The 15,688-nt window shown below is 36.8% G+C and overlaps 7 protein-coding genes across 8 annotated transcripts; 3 read left to right on the forward strand and 4 right to left on the reverse strand.

Moving 5' to 3' along the window:
* Nucleotides 1-340: 340 nt before the first annotated feature.
* Nucleotides 341-1,729, reverse strand: B0P05DRAFT_481749 (glucose-6-phosphate dehydrogenase; the record flags this gene model as incomplete). The annotated part of the gene is made up of 2 exons (XM_051575195.1): nt 341-1,312; nt 1,361-1,729. 2 exons carry the CDS (start codon nt 1,727-1,729, stop codon nt 341-343), a joined length of 1,341 nt encoding a protein of 446 aa, XP_051429137.1.
* A 1,219-nt stretch (nt 1,730-2,948) lies between these two features.
* On the forward strand, nt 2,949-4,755 carry B0P05DRAFT_364933 (uncharacterized protein). The gene is made up of 8 exons (XM_051573636.1): nt 2,949-3,125; nt 3,172-3,312; nt 3,362-3,491; nt 3,550-3,701; nt 3,749-4,373; nt 4,418-4,550; nt 4,602-4,659; nt 4,704-4,755. Coding segments are annotated over exons 1-7 (1,269 nt in total). The 5' UTR covers nt 2,949-3,038; the 3' UTR covers nt 4,603-4,659; nt 4,704-4,755.
* Nucleotides 4,520-10,280, forward strand: B0P05DRAFT_364821 (the record flags this gene model as incomplete). Of its 2 annotated transcripts, XM_051573634.1 has the most annotated exons (21): nt 4,520-4,550; nt 4,602-4,659; nt 4,704-4,791; nt 4,835-5,435; nt 5,490-5,651; nt 5,702-5,817; nt 5,865-6,118; nt 6,166-6,242; nt 6,289-6,427; nt 6,483-6,743; nt 6,793-7,042; nt 7,094-7,207; nt 7,261-8,012; nt 8,059-8,408; nt 8,458-8,719; nt 8,768-8,972; nt 9,019-9,126; nt 9,183-9,290; nt 9,332-9,430; nt 9,479-9,562; nt 9,608-9,674. In XM_051573634.1, the coding sequence occupies 17 exons, from the start codon at nt 4,716-4,718 to the stop codon at nt 9,361-9,363; spliced, it is 3,867 nt and encodes a 1,288-aa protein (XP_051429139.1). The 2 variants fall into 2 exon arrangements, with proteins under 2 accessions (XP_051429139.1, XP_051429140.1); XM_051573635.1 differs by lacking the exons at nt 4,520-4,550; nt 4,602-4,659; nt 4,704-4,791; ... (13 more) ...; nt 9,019-9,126; nt 9,183-9,290 and adding an exon at nt 10,017-10,280 and having other exon boundaries at nt 9,320-9,430; nt 9,608-9,976.
* Nucleotides 10,281-10,363: 83 nt separating this feature from the next.
* Nucleotides 10,364-11,348, forward strand: B0P05DRAFT_566289 (WD40-repeat-containing domain protein). The gene is made up of 6 exons (XM_051581040.1): nt 10,364-10,528; nt 10,576-10,634; nt 10,685-10,774; nt 10,824-10,951; nt 10,998-11,087; nt 11,158-11,348. Exons 1-6 carry the CDS (start codon nt 10,518-10,520, stop codon nt 11,266-11,268), a joined length of 489 nt encoding a protein of 162 aa, XP_051429141.1. The 5' UTR covers nt 10,364-10,517; the 3' UTR covers nt 11,269-11,348.
* Nucleotides 11,349-11,373: 25 nt separating this feature from the next.
* B0P05DRAFT_566292 (TLD-domain-containing protein) lies at nt 11,374-12,765 on the reverse strand (the record flags this gene model as incomplete). Its single annotated transcript, XM_051581041.1, has 6 exons — nt 12,580-12,765; nt 12,046-12,536; nt 11,847-12,002; nt 11,739-11,803; nt 11,561-11,686; nt 11,374-11,517 (listed from the first exon to the last, which is right to left on the reverse strand). Exons 1-6 carry the CDS (start codon nt 12,740-12,742, stop codon nt 11,376-11,378), a joined length of 1,143 nt encoding a protein of 380 aa, XP_051429142.1. The 5' UTR covers nt 12,743-12,765.
* A 257-nt stretch (nt 12,766-13,022) lies between these two features.
* B0P05DRAFT_566294 (uncharacterized protein) lies at nt 13,023-13,977 on the reverse strand. Its single transcript, XM_051581042.1, has 3 exons — nt 13,789-13,977; nt 13,628-13,743; nt 13,023-13,572 (listed from the first exon to the last, which is right to left on the reverse strand). Exons 1-3 carry the CDS (start codon nt 13,964-13,966, stop codon nt 13,042-13,044), a joined length of 825 nt encoding a protein of 274 aa, XP_051429143.1. The 5' UTR covers nt 13,967-13,977; the 3' UTR covers nt 13,023-13,041.
* Nucleotides 13,978-14,019: 42 nt separating this feature from the next.
* On the reverse strand, nt 14,020-15,688 carry B0P05DRAFT_566296 (Pre-mRNA splicing Prp18-interacting factor-domain-containing protein). Its single transcript, XM_051581043.1, has 3 exons — nt 15,358-15,688; nt 14,423-15,314; nt 14,020-14,378 (listed from the first exon to the last, which is right to left on the reverse strand). Exons 1-3 carry the CDS (start codon nt 15,616-15,618, stop codon nt 14,230-14,232), a joined length of 1,302 nt encoding a protein of 433 aa, XP_051429144.1. The 5' UTR covers nt 15,619-15,688; the 3' UTR covers nt 14,020-14,229.

The raw sequence follows: 15,688 nt of genomic DNA on the forward strand, positions 1-15,688 counted from the left end.
CCGAGAGTAAGCATTTGTTTTGGGATGATATATAAAAAGGGCCGATTCGGAATCGTCTAATTCACTTTAATATAAAAAGTATGATGAATACTAATGCTTGATTACCATACAAAGAATACGAAAAAGGTCCGCCCGAGTTTAAGCGCTGCTTAAACTATTCTACAAACCAAGGCAGGATTTGCATAAACAAATTTAACAATTACACATATGCCACCCGTTGGTATCGTAATTGCGCTCGAGCCTTTTCTATGAATATAGTTTACCCAGCCTTATTAAAACGTCTTTATGCTTTATGTAAGCGTATTTTGATTTGATAAGTTTAAACAAAACAAGTTTTATTTCAGTTTTGGTTATGGGGTGCAACACTTTGAACAGGCCAGCTATAATTGACATTGGAACGATCATAACCATAACGCTTAACAAAATCATCCAATTCAGCAGGACCTCTTGAACCATAATTGTAATTAACTACCTCAATATCTTTATCATGTGCATCAATCTTGTACAGCAAAGGAGTAAAGATCTTCCAAGCGGCATCTAATTCATCATCACGAACAAAATTACTGTGATCGTTTCTCAAGACATCTAGAATAAGTGACTCATAAGCATCAGGAATAGCCATATCTGTATAACGATGGTGATAGGTTAAATCAAGTTCGGTTTGAATGGTTTGGTAAGAGAGACCAGGCTGCTTGTTGTTAAATTTGAAATAAACAGCTTCGTCTGGTTGTATACGCATCACAAGCTCGTTACGAGAAGCATTGCTGTAAAGAGAGCCAGCTACATTACGAAATTGAACACGTACTTCAACCTTGGCTTCGTTTAAAGCTTTGCCTGCCTTCAGTATAAAGGGAACACCTTCCCAACGCTCGTTCTGAACAAACAAGACGAGAGAAGCAAATGTGGGAGTCAAACTATTTTTGTTTTTGATAGTCTCGTCGTCGAGATAGCCAGGCTTACCATCATGTGCAGTGTATTGACCCAAAAGAGCATCCTTGACAGAGATAGGAGGGATACACTTAAGTACCTTGACTTTTTCATCACGGATGGCTTCGGCGCTTGTTGAAATAGGACGCTCCATGGCAATCACGGACAAGACTTGCAACAAATGGTTTTGCATCACATCTCGAATTATACCAAATTCATCAAAGTAACCTCCGCGACCCTCCGTACCAAAAGGCTCTTTAAAGGTAATTTGAATATTGTCAATATTCATGCGATCCCAAGTATGAGAGAAGAAGATGTTGCCAAATCGAATAGGCATAATATTCTTGACCATTTCTTTACCGAGATAATGATCAATACGGAAAGTCTAAACATAAAGCTGTTAACCTTCTTGTTCTTCTACAATACCCCTTACCTCTTCCTCTGTAAAGCAAGAGCCCAATTCTTTAGCTAAGTGAGCATAAGACTTGCTATCAAGACCAAAAGGCTTTTCAACTACGACACGAACAAGACCTCCCTCAGTATACACATTTTTCTTTAATCCCTTGGCGACAGGAATAAAAATAGAAGGAGGTAATGCCATATAAAACAAGCGATGGTTCTTACCAGCCTCAATCTTTCGTTCTTGTTCACTTTCCTTGATAAAGTTGTTCAAATGGATAAAGGAAGCATCATCATCATATTGTCCTGGAAGGTAGCTCAAAATCTTTTTAAACGCTTCCAATTCATGACCTTTCGATTTTATAAAATGAGTAACGCGCTCAATGTATTGTTCATTGTCCATTTTAGTACGGGCATAGCCAATGATTCTAGTATTCTCGGGTAAAAAACCATTTTTAAATAGAGCAAACAAGGCAGGATAGGTTTTTTTCTTTGCTAAATCTCCTGAGGCACCCAGTACTATTGTGAAATTGTTAGTTGATACTCCCTCTACAAAGAACAATGATTTTTACCAATGATGGTTACAGAACCATGAAGTTCCTTAGTCACTTGCTGACGTATTTCTTGAATTGGGTCCATTTTTCTTTGAAAGAAAAAAGAAGAAACACAAGGAAAAGACGAATATAAAAAAGAGAACTAGGCGCGTTTACATAAGCAATACATAACCAGCGGGGTACATTATGAAAGCCTCTTAAATTGCATGAATCAGATGTTAGTCATCAATCCACAATTTCTTGTGTAATTATTAATGCTGAGATATATTCTAACTCAGGGCATCCTGACAGAACTTTATACTGAGAGAGTAACTAAACAATAGCTGGCTTGTTTTCTTTATAGTACTTGCATAATCAGAGGTGAGTTGAATTAAGAAGGGACGGCCGATTGCTTAGGATGAGCCATTTTTTATGTACTGTGATATTTTACCCGCAAGATCGTTGACCTTAGTCAAGCTTTTGCTTGACGAAATGAGCAAAAGTATTGAATACCCTATTCTCTATGCTTCAAGTACAAAATCAAGCGCTTCTTGAGGCCAAGTAATAATGACACTTGGTTTATGCATACTAGTGTGTTCCTGAATCACATATAACTATTTTAAGCAAAGCCTGTATCTCAGCTATAAAACAAATGAATTCTATTGGATTGTCTTTCAGTTGAAAATTAATGTAAAATTCAGAATGAATGTTTCTGTCACTTGCTATTAAGAATTCAGATTATCTTCATGCGAAATTAGGTTGTTCTTCCTTCAAAAAAGAAAGAAAAAACGTTGCCATCTATGATAAATTCTGTTTACTCTTTGTCTATAGCAAATTCAATGGTTTCTCTATGCATAAATAAGACTCAAATGTTTTTAAGGATTGAAAAGCAAGGAATGAACTAAAGCTTGATATGATGACCATCCATAGAGCCAATGTTCTTATAGAAAACCAATTGCCCAGCACTTTTGCACACCTACAATAGAGAAGTAGAATATGAGTAATAAGTGCCAATATTTCATTGGGATTTTGGGCTGCAAAAAACTCGAGTTTTTGCTTCTCAATGCTATCTTTTAAATCTCGGTTTTTCAAATTTCCCCAAAAACCTTTAAAAAATCGACTCGTTATCATCGCACTAAACGCACTCGTTTCTTTTCCCTTTTCTCTAAGCAATACCTCATGTTCTTAGAACAAATCTGTCCTGGGCAAGTTAACTCTCAACCACAAGCTATACACTCTTTTGTCTTTGATAGTGAGAGATTTATTGTACGGCCTATATAAAACGCGATACATAAAACTAAATATGTCATAGGTTTATGCTACTGGTTCGAAAATAGTCATATATGCAGATCCAGACAATCTTGTTCAGATCTTTGTAGCTAGCACCATATTCAGTCAACAAGAAAAGCTTGAACCTGTTACTTCTGTAGCGGGAAATAGTGCTACTGGACAAGTAAATTTACAAAAATTTCAGTTTGATGTTTATAGATTTTATTTTATAGATTGCTCTATCTTATCATAACCAAATAGCCATTCTTAAGCCTGACACAGGCCAGCAAGAACGCAAATGGGAGCTTGAAACAACTCTAGATACCACACATATGGTTTCATGTCTTGACTGGAGCATCCATAGTAAACATTCAACTTTATTTTTAAAAAATCATGCGTCATTCATTTTTGCATTATATAGACATTTTACTTAGTGCAGGAGAAGATATTGCTTTATGGAAATTAGATAATGAACAACAGACGTGGAAAATGCTATACCAGACAAAACCAGCAACGCAAGTTATGCTTGCTAAATTTGAGCCCAAATCTGATATGTTCGCTACTGTTGGAAAGGTATTTTGATGGGATATCTCGGTATTCAAATATTTAAAAGACGACAGTTTGATAGGTTGGTTACCATTTGGTATCCGATAGCTAAGAATACGAAAGAGTATAACTGTACCTTTATTTCTCATCCAAGATACGTCACTCATTTCGCATGGCGAAGATTGCCCAACACAAGGGAAAACGACTGCACATTGTTTACCATGGCACGTGATGGTATTGGCCGATTCTGGAGTCCTACAGACTTGAGTCAACCTCATATTTTGTATATGTGTGCTGTGGTTGACTCAAATCAGTCACTGGTGACAAGTGAACAAGATCAAATGAACGATCCTGCTTGCAGTAATGATGAGGATTTCTCGCCTATACACTATATTGGGTGTGATGAATTAGCCAATGCTGTGAATGCTCAATTTCGATCTCATTCAAAGCATGAGCGATTTGATCAGCGTGTAGAGCGTATGCGTGATCGTATTCGTGATACTCCTGATTTGCTACTTAGGATACAGACAGACGGCTCATTGACATTTTGGGGTGTTCAACATTTGAATTCGATTCCTCGCCGTATCCCAAGAGTCTATGTCGTTTTGCGTGTAGATAAGGCCATTGATCCTTTAGATGCCATTTATTTCTTAAATCCAACCCATATTTTGCATGACTATTCTCATATCCAGTCTTCATGTAAGGGCATTGGAAAGATAGGCTTAGAACTCACATGATTATAGCCACAGTCAAACCTATAGAATTGTCTCTATTAGCCCGTAATCTTCATGGACAGATTAGATGTTACAGCTTGAATTTAGTTGATTTCTTGGACTCCACTTCATTTTCACCAAGATTGCATTTAAAATATACATGGTTAGGACATCAACATTCGATTGCCAAACTATACCAAACACAAAAAAACAGATTCTCTACGATTGGCACAGATGGGCAGATCAATGTTTGGAAATATGAATTGAGAGAGGTACTGTTGACTGTCTGGAATGCTTGACTAATGTCTATGTATAGTCTTATGGTAAAATGACAACGCAACTTCAATTAGATTGCTCTTTATCTATTGACTCTAAAGAGCTATTGGCAGTTCCTATTGACAAAGGTATAGTATGGAGCAGAAAACTAGAAACCAACGCTTTCTATAGATAAATATTTGGCTGTGTATGATGGAAATCAATTGAGATTGTATGAATTTGACAAGGAAGATTGCCATTTGCATCACAGTAAACCACTGGAACCAAACGAGAAGAACAAGCAGCTATCATTTCTACATGTATACAATATGGAAAATCCAGATACTGGGGAAAGAACATTTTTGTTGATAGGTATCTCTGCTTCGCTAAAGACAATCTCTACTTGGTATCTGATGGATGGGAATATCACTTTTCGAGGAACATCCAGCATGCCATGGGATGCTGATCCTAACATCAGTATTTCAGCAAGTCAATGGGCTACTAATACTGTCTCTAAACTGCTTTACCGGTTAAACATGCAAGAAAAAGTGGCATTAGTTGTTTTGCTTGGAGACCAAGTAGTGTTCTACAGTGTCGATACAGAAAAGGACCAAGTGGAATGGAATGCGCTCTATAGTCTAGATGTATCGCAATTGGAATCACCCATTCAATCGATTCAGTGTGCACCTAATATAATGGCTATTGTATCTGGACAAGAATCCAACACATTGAGTTTATGGACAAATATGAGAACTAATGTCGCTCCTAGTTGTACTACAACATTGACGTTTGAGTAAGTTAGGAAAGAGACAAACTCATGTATTTGTAGCTAATTCCTCTATTATAGTGAACCTATTCGTCATTTGGCATGGAATCTTACTTCAGATGCACAAAATATTTTGGCTATTGCATTCCCAAAAAGAATTGAGATTTTCGGTCAAAAGAGAGCATTCAACACTGCGTTGGATCAGGATACTTGGGTCTGTTATACTAAATTTAATGTTGACACGTAAGGACTGTTTATACAGATAATGTGTTTAAACTCTTTCTTCCTGTTAGACCTGAAGATATTAATGCCCTAACATGGGTGGATGTTGGTGTATTGATAGTTGCAGCAGGAAACCAGCTCTTATCTTATCTAAAATGGCTAACGGAACAAGATACTGTAGAGAAGTGTAAGTCCCAACTTAATAACACATAATGGCTCACTTATTGTCAACAGCTATAAAACCACATATCAATAACAAGCTGGAGCCCATGTCAAGCATTTTTGATATCTCTTATGAAATGAATGGTCCTTTGCCTTTCTATCATCCCAACCATCTTATTCATTATATTATGTGGGGTAAAATGGATCTAGTTCAAAGTGTCTTAGTATCTTTGTATGATTTCTTGAAACAGTTTGTAGACGATGAAGATAATAACATCAACGAGTTCCCTCTTTTATCCTTTCCCAAAATGCTCAAACTGCAAGATGTAAGGATAGGAAGCACAGACATAAATATCGACTCATGCAATAACAGGAACAAACCAAAAAAACGAATCAGAAACAACAGTGTATTGGATTATTTGATGCTGATGAAGACAACGATGATTCTGTGTATGTATTTTCATGCAAAAAGCTACTTGTATTGATATTTGAATAGTCAAGATGATGATCATGTTCGACATTTAACCTTGAATGAAGCTAAAAACTTGATCCATAGCCTCAAGTCAAAATCATTGCCTGGATTAAATGAGAATGAAAAGACCCATTTGATAGCTATGGTAAATACGATTGTTGAGGTAATATATAGAGGATCGATATGAATAGGTATTGAGTAACATATGTTTATTTTAGATTGCAGATCAAGGAGAAGCTTTAGATGAAAATGGGGCTCGGTTTATTGCCTTGTTAGAAAACTATTTTCACCTAAAACAAGCATTACCAGAAAATCAAGAACAGCTTGATTTAAATCCTAAAGACTATGTCTGGGCTTTGCATAGTCAATCTCAAGACTTGCTGTTGGAGAGATGTATTCGACTGTGCGGGGAAAAGTTTGTTTGGCAAGATGCTCGATCTCTGGGTATGTTTTTTTGGCTTCAAAAGATCGATGTCGTGGTAAGAATGTCCAAAGGTTCTTAAGCAAATGGCTCATTGCTTTTTATAGAGGAATGAAATGACACGTATTGCTCGAAACATTTACTTATCCAAACAAGATTACCGAGATCCAATTGATTGTACACTATTCTATTTGGCTTTGAGAAAGAAACCCCTGTTGCAAGGACTATGGAACTCGGCAGCACATCATAAAGAACAAGCAGCAATGAAAAAGTTTCTGGCAAACGATTTTAACGACCCTCGTTGGCAAAGAGCAGCTTCCAAGAATGCATTTGCGTTGCTAGGAAAGCAAAGATTTGGTAAGTACGGTATTTTTGCTAATGCAATTTTCTAATGTTAAAGTACAATAGAGTATGCTGCTGCTTTTTTCTTGTTAGCAGACAAGTTGAAAGACGCTATCAATGTCATTTTGAAAAATTTAAAGGATTATCAATTAGCTATTGCAATTTGTAGAGTGTATGAAGGTAATGCTTTTGTCACATATATTGACATCCTTCTCATATTGCTTTTTGTATAGGTGATCATAGTCCACTTTTAAGAGATATACTAGAAAATACCGTCATACCAGCGGCAGTAGAAGCCAATGATCGTTGGTTGACTAGTATGGCGTTTTGGCTACTCAACAAACAAAAAGAAGCAGTGAGATCTATGGTTGTGCCTCTATCTCAATTCACAGACAAGACGACAGATACTTCAGAAGCAGATTCTGCAGCCATTGTTCATGATCCAAATGCTTTTATATTATACCATTACCTGAAGCAACATGTTCAGCAAACATCCATTGTGCCATATGACATTGAATACCGATTCTCTTTATTTGTATCTCGATCGTACGAGCGTTTAGGTTGTCCTTTATTGGCACTTTATATTTTGACAAAATACTATATGAAACCCCCTTCAACAGTCAAAAAAGAACCTGCCAAGTTGGAAAGAGCACAAGATTTGTTTGAGGAACCAGAAACAAAACCATCATTTGTAACAGACTTTTTTGCTGACGAACCTTCGACAAAACCCTCCTATAGTTCTGACTTATTTGCAGATGACAATGATTTATTTGCAGAACCTAAAAAGCCTTCTTATGCTAGTAACTTGTTTGATGATGACGATGATTTGTTTGAACCTAAAAAGACAACATCTTCTGGTGGGCTATTTGATGATGAACAGGATTCGTTTACAGAGAATCAAGACGATAACAAAACAGACGATTCTGTAAGAGAACAAGATGGCTTGGATGCCTACAAAGCTCTGCTTGTGATTCGCTTGTTACAGGTAACATCTTGAACGTTTATTTTAGTCTTATTAATCCATACAACAGACATTTTTCCATGCAGCCTCTGCACTCTATAATGGTTTAGAGGAACCAGACAATGTGCATGAAATTGCATATCGAAGCAACTTTTTACTCAATCGAAAAGCTATTCTTGATCTAGGAGCATCCTTCAAAATATCCCCTGATGTGTTGTCCCGCTTATTGATGGAAAAGAGTATTGAAACAGACGTATTCCCTCTCTATCTGTACATCTTAAATGAGCAAGTACCTAATAATTTTGATGTTCATCAGTTCCTCCGTGCTTTTAAAGTCGGTTGCTTTGAAGTAAATGAAGTGGCACTCATGCCTCAAGAGCTTGATTATGCTACATTAGCTTTTGTGGAAAACTGGACAGAGTAAGGAAATAACTCACTTTGTTTTAGCTGATTGATTTTCTTGCTATAGTCATGTTTTAAAGACCTTTTCTATCTGGAGCAATTTGCGTGCTCGTTACTGCAACCCCAAATCAGCTTCATTAATGACACATCAAATTGTGCTTACAACGTATCTCAGCATGATCTTGATCACGCTTAAAGAACGTTATTACGAAAAATGCTGGACTCTGTTATGCCATTTCAAGTTCTTTTTAGAAGCACTTGGCTCCACAGATAGTCTGAAAGCCCTCAAAAGCTGTCTTGCCCAACTTACCAAAAACGACATCAAAATGGTTTGTAGACAGAATGTATATGAACAATGTTGTTGAATCTAGATATAGGCTGAAATGACGCCTGATGACTTTGAAAGCTTCTCTGAGGAAAGTTTGTTTGGTTATGATATGCACGAAGAAGTCTATAGACCATTGATTGACTCACAAGATAAAGAAGCTGGTGCTAATATTTTAGAAATTGCTTCTCTTCATTTTGTGCTATCCTCTATTGAACACTCGATGCAATGCCAAGGTCGACATAATAGCCTAAGTGGTAAAATTACCAATATGAAATTACATAGCTCATTGGCCTTGTGTAGAGCAATTATCTGATTTTACTTGGACCACACTGTTGGATCCGGTTGCTTATAGAGCTCATTGCTTAAAGCAGACCATTTCAAGACAGTTAGAGAACAACATGACACGCCGTATGCATCCTATATTGCAAAAAAGACAAATGACAGCTGACTATGTTTGTATATAGATCATGTCATGAAGCAGTTCAAGACATTGCGTCAAAAGAAGTTTTGGAGATCTATCAAAAGTCTGAGCTCATTCGATAGACTTCTACCATTCATCAATGCCTCGGTAAGTATATATGTTGAGCTATATAACACTAACATGACTATAAAGCCTTTGTCTGTGAATGTGTTGGCAGCAGATGATCGTACTGATTATTCTCGCAGTGTCTATCACTCTTCGAGCACTGCCTATGGATTCTGTCTAAATTCGGTAAATAGCATATTCACAAAGTTTGGTTTAGTCATACCTTCTTTTTAGTCTGTGCGTGACACCATGGCAGTTTGCATGAAATCTGAAATTCAAGAAATCGATCTAACAAAAGCAAGCGATAATATAGGCGCTGTAAGTTTGTATTGAACCACACATATGTTGACTTTTTTTGTATAGCCTTTGATTCGAACAAGATCAATTTCTTCTTCTGGATTAGGACAAGATCATCACTTGGACAGCTATCCAGATACAGAGGAAGACGATACGGATTCTGAAGGTGAGTCTATCCAAACAGGCACCACTGCAGTCAAACAAATACGTAAAAACAAGCTTCCTTCTTCAAGAATATCAGACAACACTACTCCTCTTATCTCACCTGCTGGAAGCCGAACATTTGATGATCATATCCAAAAAGTACCTCAAAACTTGAACTTGGAGCACTTGCATGATTCGCTAAGACGATCATTGACAAAGAATTCTGAAATCACACGAACGCCTGTGGCTACTAGTCCAGCCCCTGTAGATAATATGGAACGCGAAAAGATGGTAAATGTTGTCTATAAAATAACGCATTGACTTTATCTAGATTGTCTTGCGTCGACCTATTACTGCAAGTTGTGCTGAGACACATCCCCAATATCCATTTTGTAAGTCATTACGCTGTGCGTTGTGTCTTAACTGTAGCTTTAGATATTACAGGATGCGAACCGACAAACAGTGGTCCCAGTGCTATTCTTTGGCAATTTGGTCAAGAAAAAGAAATAGCAAGTTATTACGGATGCCAAGGCAAGACAACAAGGTAACAGGGAAAAAAGACATATATAGGCCGACAAGTATTCATTTATTTTAGAATTCATTTCGATCAATTTGGTCAAAAGTTTGGCGCAGGAGATGCATCTGGCAATCTATGTTTATGGCGATTTGATGCGCATGCACATTCTAACAAAGCTTATTATGTGAGTTAGTATTTTGTACATGTATAATTCTGATTTGTTTGCAGACCATCCATTGTCATTCGAAAGCTACACGAGACTTCACTTTTGTTAACTCAAGCAGTTTGATTGCCACAGCTGGTACTTCAGTGACCATGAGTAGAAAGTAAGCGTAGATACAGCGAAAATTAGGTACTCATTTCTTATTATTAGGCGTGACCATGTCGTATTATGGGACACACTATTACCTACATCTAAAGCAATGGTTTGTGGTACGTCGATTACATTTATTTTATAAGAACCCTGACTGTTTTTATTCTAGCTCTTCCTGGTCATGAAGGCGGGGCATACGCTATTGCATACGAAGCAGACAATCAGCTGTTATTCTCTGGAGGAAAGAGAGGCGAAATTGGTACAAGTCATCCAAAAAATACGTATATACTAATCTGATATTATCATAGTTGTATCTGACATTCGACAACGTACAACCATGCATACATTTACAGCTCATCATGCTAGAATTCGATCCATAGCAATTGATCCGGAAAACAAGTCGTTGATTACTGGCTCTATTGATGGTGAACTCAAAGTAAGACTCATTATTGTACATGTAGATATTTATTTGTTTGAATCAGATATGGGACGCTAAGACTTATAAGCTTCGGCAGTCGTTTGATATTCAACCAAGGAATAGGTTCCTTACACCGTCTTTTAACCGAATTCCAGTAAGTAAAAAAAAAAAAAAAAAAAAAAAAAAAAAAAAAAAAAAGGGATCAACTCTTACAGATGATATAGTTGAAGGCGTTTGGTGTCACACAAATTCAAATCCTTTCTAATGATAGTAATATTTACACTTCTGGTCCTAATGGTATTATTAAATGTAACAGAATACCTGTGGTTATTTAGAATACAATAAAAATAAGTTTTTACAAAGGAGAAGTTACGAGAAAAAAAGGAGACCATGTATTCACAACAATCAAAAAAAAAAAAAAAAAAAAAAAAAAAAAAAAACTTTACAGGCACAATCCCCATATTTCCATTTCCATGCACTTAAATTCAGGCTTAAGTGACAGAATTTCATTGTCAAAAGTAGGACATGTATCACTATAACCATCATGCAGCTCTGAATTTATCCACAACCCAAATTTACCATCTCTAGAAAAACGATGAGTGTCCTTGTTAGCCTGTTTTGACTTACCCTCCCCCAATAGCAATAAAATTAGTACCCGACAGTATCATATAGTCATTTTTACCAGTCCAAGAAAAGGCTTTTACTTTGGGCATTGCTTGTTGCTTTTGCTGCGATGCTAATTTCCATAGGAAACTTATTGACAGTTTAGTAAACAAATTTCTTTTTGTTTTAAGTTGCTTCTTACCATTCACCTGTTCCATAATAATGACTTTGTTGTATCAAAGGGTTGCTCAAATAAGCCCCAAATATCTTATCACAATCAATAAAAATGATATTAGGAGTAGCGACATACCTGTTCATCTGCGTCTTTGATAATCATCATACATGGGTCATCAACATCTCTCATAAGGGAATATATTGTGGCTAGACTTGTTCCATGCTGATCTAGACTGTAGAGCAAGTTCCAGTTTTGTGCAATTCGGAATCGTCTGGGAATATATGGACGAATCTAACAAGAAGTTCAACATACGATATTAGCTTATATCTCTTACCATGTCAGCTATTGACTCTGTCATGACAGGTGCAGTGTCATGCCCCCTACCAAACAAGTTTATTTTTGGCATATTCTCAAATTCATCGTTTCTTTTTGTGTGTGACAAATTTACATTCACAAGGGCGTCAATAGCAGCTGAAGAAGGTTTATTCGTGTCTGATAGAGCATCAGAAAGCGAACTATTGTCACTTGTAACGACACTGTTAGCCAGACAAGAAGAGGTAGTAGTAGTAGAACAATGATCATCTTCACCTCTTATTAAGCTACTATCTGGTAAACTTTGTCGGTCCCAGTCCATGACAAAAGTAGATAGGGTGCACTCATTTGGTGTGACAATCTTGATTGTAGTTGGTTTTCTAGGCTCAATAGAGCAATGTTCAATTTTGGAAGATTTGTCTGGTTGGTAAGAAGAAATGACTGAACTTCGAGTGATAGATGTGGTTGAGCGTGATTTATGACATGGTTTGGGTCTTGCAGGTCTACTTAAACCTTATATATGCATGAGATTAACTATAGAGTCAATTTCACATACCTAATAGTTTGCGTACAAATTTGGTTATGGGTGAAGAATGATCTTGATTATAGTGATCATCCTCAGTGATAGAACGATGTAAAGGAAATAACCTTTCTTTAGTAGGTAATTGATGTTCGCTGCGGCTATGGTGATGCTTAATAGGTGTTGACAGTTTTTTCATATAACAAATGGATAATAATGATAATAATAAAAGAAGAAAGAAAAAGAAAGAAAGAGAAAGGTACTCTCCTTTATATAGTTTTTTTGCTCTATTTGGTAATGCATGCATTGACAAATGTGCTACTCCTTCAAGACAAAATCGGCTAAATAAACTCCTGCTGGTTGCAATTGTTTCAAATTCCCCCCTATATTTCAAACCTTTATGGTAGTGTACAATATGGACTTTTTTAGAAGGAAATCTCTGCATATGTGTGCATTTGAATTTTCTATATTCTAAAATGTTAATTTGGCAACATTTATTTATTGAATAAGAATAGAACAACATGTCAATGCACCATCTGCTTTAATGAGTTCACTCATACAGAGTGACTTGACTTGAATACCTCTTTTCTGCTCTAATTCGCTAAGAATCACTTTTTCTGATTCTGGATAGTTTTGTTGATAAATAACAAATTTACCACCATCAAGACTAAGAATGTTGGAAGGCACTTGATCAGGTATCTTGATGAACTCATAATGATCTTGAGTATAATCCTTAATCTCTTGAATGACCTTGTTTCCAGGTTGTTTATCAGTAACCAACAAGGTATGATCATTTAGCATACTAACAATGCACTTGAAGTGCAAAGAGTCATTACCAACAAGACCCTTAATAGTATAGACAGGACATTTATCAGAAAAGACTTTGTGTAGCACATCAGCACCTGCTTGATTGGTGCGCTTGGATAAACCCACAAACATATGTTTACCAGTAAACAAGACATCACCACCATCCAAAGTAGCCTCAGGATCAATATCATGCATATAAACAATGTCTTTAATGGCTGGTATCTATATAAAGCAATTTTTTAGAAAGTGGTATAAAATTACTAAATATTATATTTACCTCCTTTAATGCATTTTCAACACCAGAAACCTCTTTGCGACGTGATTCAGCCCCGAGAAAGTTAACAATTGCTTTATCCTGTACAACAACAGCATTGTCCTCAACAAAGCAGCAATCTGTACATAAATATTTAGATATAAAATAGATGCATATTTATTTACCTGGGTGATTTTCATCTTCAGGAACTTGGATAACATGCTTTACATGTTGCTTTACTACTTCTACATAATCATCGTGTTGCTTCTTTGCCAGTTGAATATCAATAGGACTGGTTGTGTTGTCAACTGAAGTGACACAGTCAGCAAAGCTAGAGGGAATATTACGTACAATGGCGTACATGAAAGAAAACACGAAAATAAAGATAGGAACGGATATTTATACTGTTTTTTATGGTGGGAAAATGAAAAATGACTCATTTTTATTGTAACTGTGTACGCAAATTGCGTGTTAGTCTTTTACGCGCTTTAAATAGACGGCGTAATCTTGACAAGATATAGATAAGGAACAAGATAATACCATAGTAAAGAAGAGTATATGTATTCATAAGTGACCGAGATCAAGAGAGAGAGAGAGACAAAGACAAGAAAAAAAGAAAAATTTATTTACTTGAGAAGCTGTGAAGCCTTTTGAGCTTCAATACCGGCTTGTCCTGTACAATAAGAATTCTTCATATTTGATCTACAGCATTTATAGCCCCATTGTCCTTCTGACCAATAAGATCCCCATACTGAAGTGTGATTATTGATAAAAACTAGAGCAAAATAAGTCGTTACATTAATCAAGTCTTCAACTTACCATCTTCTTCGTATTTTGATCTAGCCTTGGCTCTTTCTTGACCCTTAATGACTCTACCAGCTCTTGAATATTCAACATAATTTTCATTTTGTGCTAATAACAATTCTTTGGGGGGCGCCTCAAGATATTCTTCACCACCGTATTTCTCCAAAATACTCTTTTGTGTTGTACTCCTCACTTGGTCCTTCTTTGATTCGTATTCCTTGTGAAGGATGGCAACTTGAGTAGGATTGGCTTGAAGATGAACATCATTGCCTCTTTCTGAAGCTTGCCAGGCAAACAATTGAACCTTGGCCATTTCAGGAGCATCACCTGTATATCTGACAAAATTATCGCCAGCATAGTCCAAATCATCATTCTTTTGAGATTCCAATGGATTGTCACGCATAGAACGTGTCTTGGGGTCATAAAATGCAGAGTCAGGATTCAAATTGAGCAAGTATTTGGCTGTATCTTCACGAATTCTCAAATTACGAATTGTTGTTCTTGTCTTTTGGTTCACATGTTGACCTGGCATGTCTGCACCATCTGCATATTTATCATCATCTTCATCAGTCTCATCATCAGATAATCCTGCAATCTTCTTAGCTTCTGAAGTCGTTGTGGGACCTTGTTTGTCAAGCTCTGATGCTTTTAGTTGCTTTCTTGCTTCTTCAATCTTGTTGTATTCTTCAATGACTTTATCATGTTCTCTAGGATCGTAGCCATTCCAACGATCACGCTTTTCATCCCAATCGAGTTCTACATTTTGAACAATTTCATCTGCTTTTATGTTCTCGCCTGTCCATTTAGCACCCTTCTTACGTGGTCTTTCAACACAATCTTTTGTTTTGTGCGTGATTGCACCACAGTTTTCACAAGCACCTTTACGGTATTTGGTTGCCGCAGGTCCCTAAGAAACATGAGCATCTTTAATCACTCTATGTCATACTTACAGCTCTCTTTCCTCTAGCATACCAATAATTATCGTCCGCTGTGAATTTGGGTGCTTTACGCTTTTCTGGTGCTCTTTGATGCTTCAACGAAACTTTACCGTTATCCACATACCAAGGTGCCTTTAACATAAATTGTGGGGTGTGAGGATTGATTTCGTTACCCTCATCATCTATTTCTGCAGGTGCTGTGCCAGCCTTACGAGCTGCGTCAAGATCTTTGGCTTGTCGATACTCTTCTTTTGTTAGCCTGCCTTGTTGCATAACGATGGTGAAAAGAAATAAAAAAAAAATGGATGGATGCTGTGACTACAATATTCGGTGCCTAGATGAC

Source organism: Gilbertella persicaria (assembly GCF_025201335.1).
Source record: "Gilbertella persicaria strain CBS 190.32 chromosome Unknown B0P05scaffold_86, whole genome shotgun sequence".
Taxonomy (NCBI): Eukaryota; Fungi; Mucoromycota; class Mucoromycetes; order Mucorales; family Choanephoraceae; genus Gilbertella; species Gilbertella persicaria.

Excerpts from the sequence above, each read along its gene's own strand:
- B0P05DRAFT_364933 (XM_051573636.1), top strand. The coding sequence starts at position 3,039 with ATGTTCTTAGAACAAATCTGTCCTGGGCAAGTTAACTCTCAACCACAA. Across the intron at positions 3,126-3,171 it reads TTGATAGTGAGAGATTTATT|GTTTATGCTACTGGTTCGAA; the intron begins GTACGGCCTATA and ends AATATGTCATAG. Across the intron at positions 4,374-4,417 it reads TTCTCATATCCAGTCTTCAT|CCACAGTCAAACCTATAGAA; the intron begins GTAAGGGCATTG and ends ACATGATTATAG.
- B0P05DRAFT_566289 (XM_051581040.1), top strand. Across the intron at positions 10,952-10,997 it reads CTATTGATGGTGAACTCAAA|ATATGGGACGCTAAGACTTA; the intron begins GTAAGACTCATT and ends TGTTTGAATCAG. Across the intron at positions 11,088-11,157 it reads CGTCTTTTAACCGAATTCCA|TTGAAGGCGTTTGGTGTCAC; the intron begins GTAAGTAAAAAA and ends CAGATGATATAG.
- B0P05DRAFT_566296 (XM_051581043.1), bottom strand. The coding sequence starts at position 15,618 with ATGCAACAAGGCAGGCTAACAAAAGAAGAGTATCGACAAGCCAAAGAT. Across the intron at positions 15,315-15,357 it reads ATGCTAGAGGAAAGAGAGCT|GGACCTGCGGCAACCAAATA; the intron begins GTAAGTATGACA and ends CATGTTTCTTAG. Across the intron at positions 14,379-14,422 it reads ATCAAAATACGAAGAAGATG|TTTTTATCAATAATCACACT; the intron begins GTAAGTTGAAGA and ends ATTTTGCTCTAG.
- B0P05DRAFT_566294 (XM_051581042.1), bottom strand. The coding sequence starts at position 13,966 with ATGTACGCCATTGTACGTAATATTCCCTCTAGCTTTGCTGACTGTGTC. Across the intron at positions 13,744-13,788 it reads TGAAGATGAAAATCACCCAG|ATTGCTGCTTTGTTGAGGAC; the intron begins GTAAATAAATAT and ends ATTTATGTACAG. Across the intron at positions 13,573-13,627 it reads TTGAAAATGCATTAAAGGAG|ATACCAGCCATTAAAGACAT; the intron begins GTAAATATAATA and ends TGCTTTATATAG.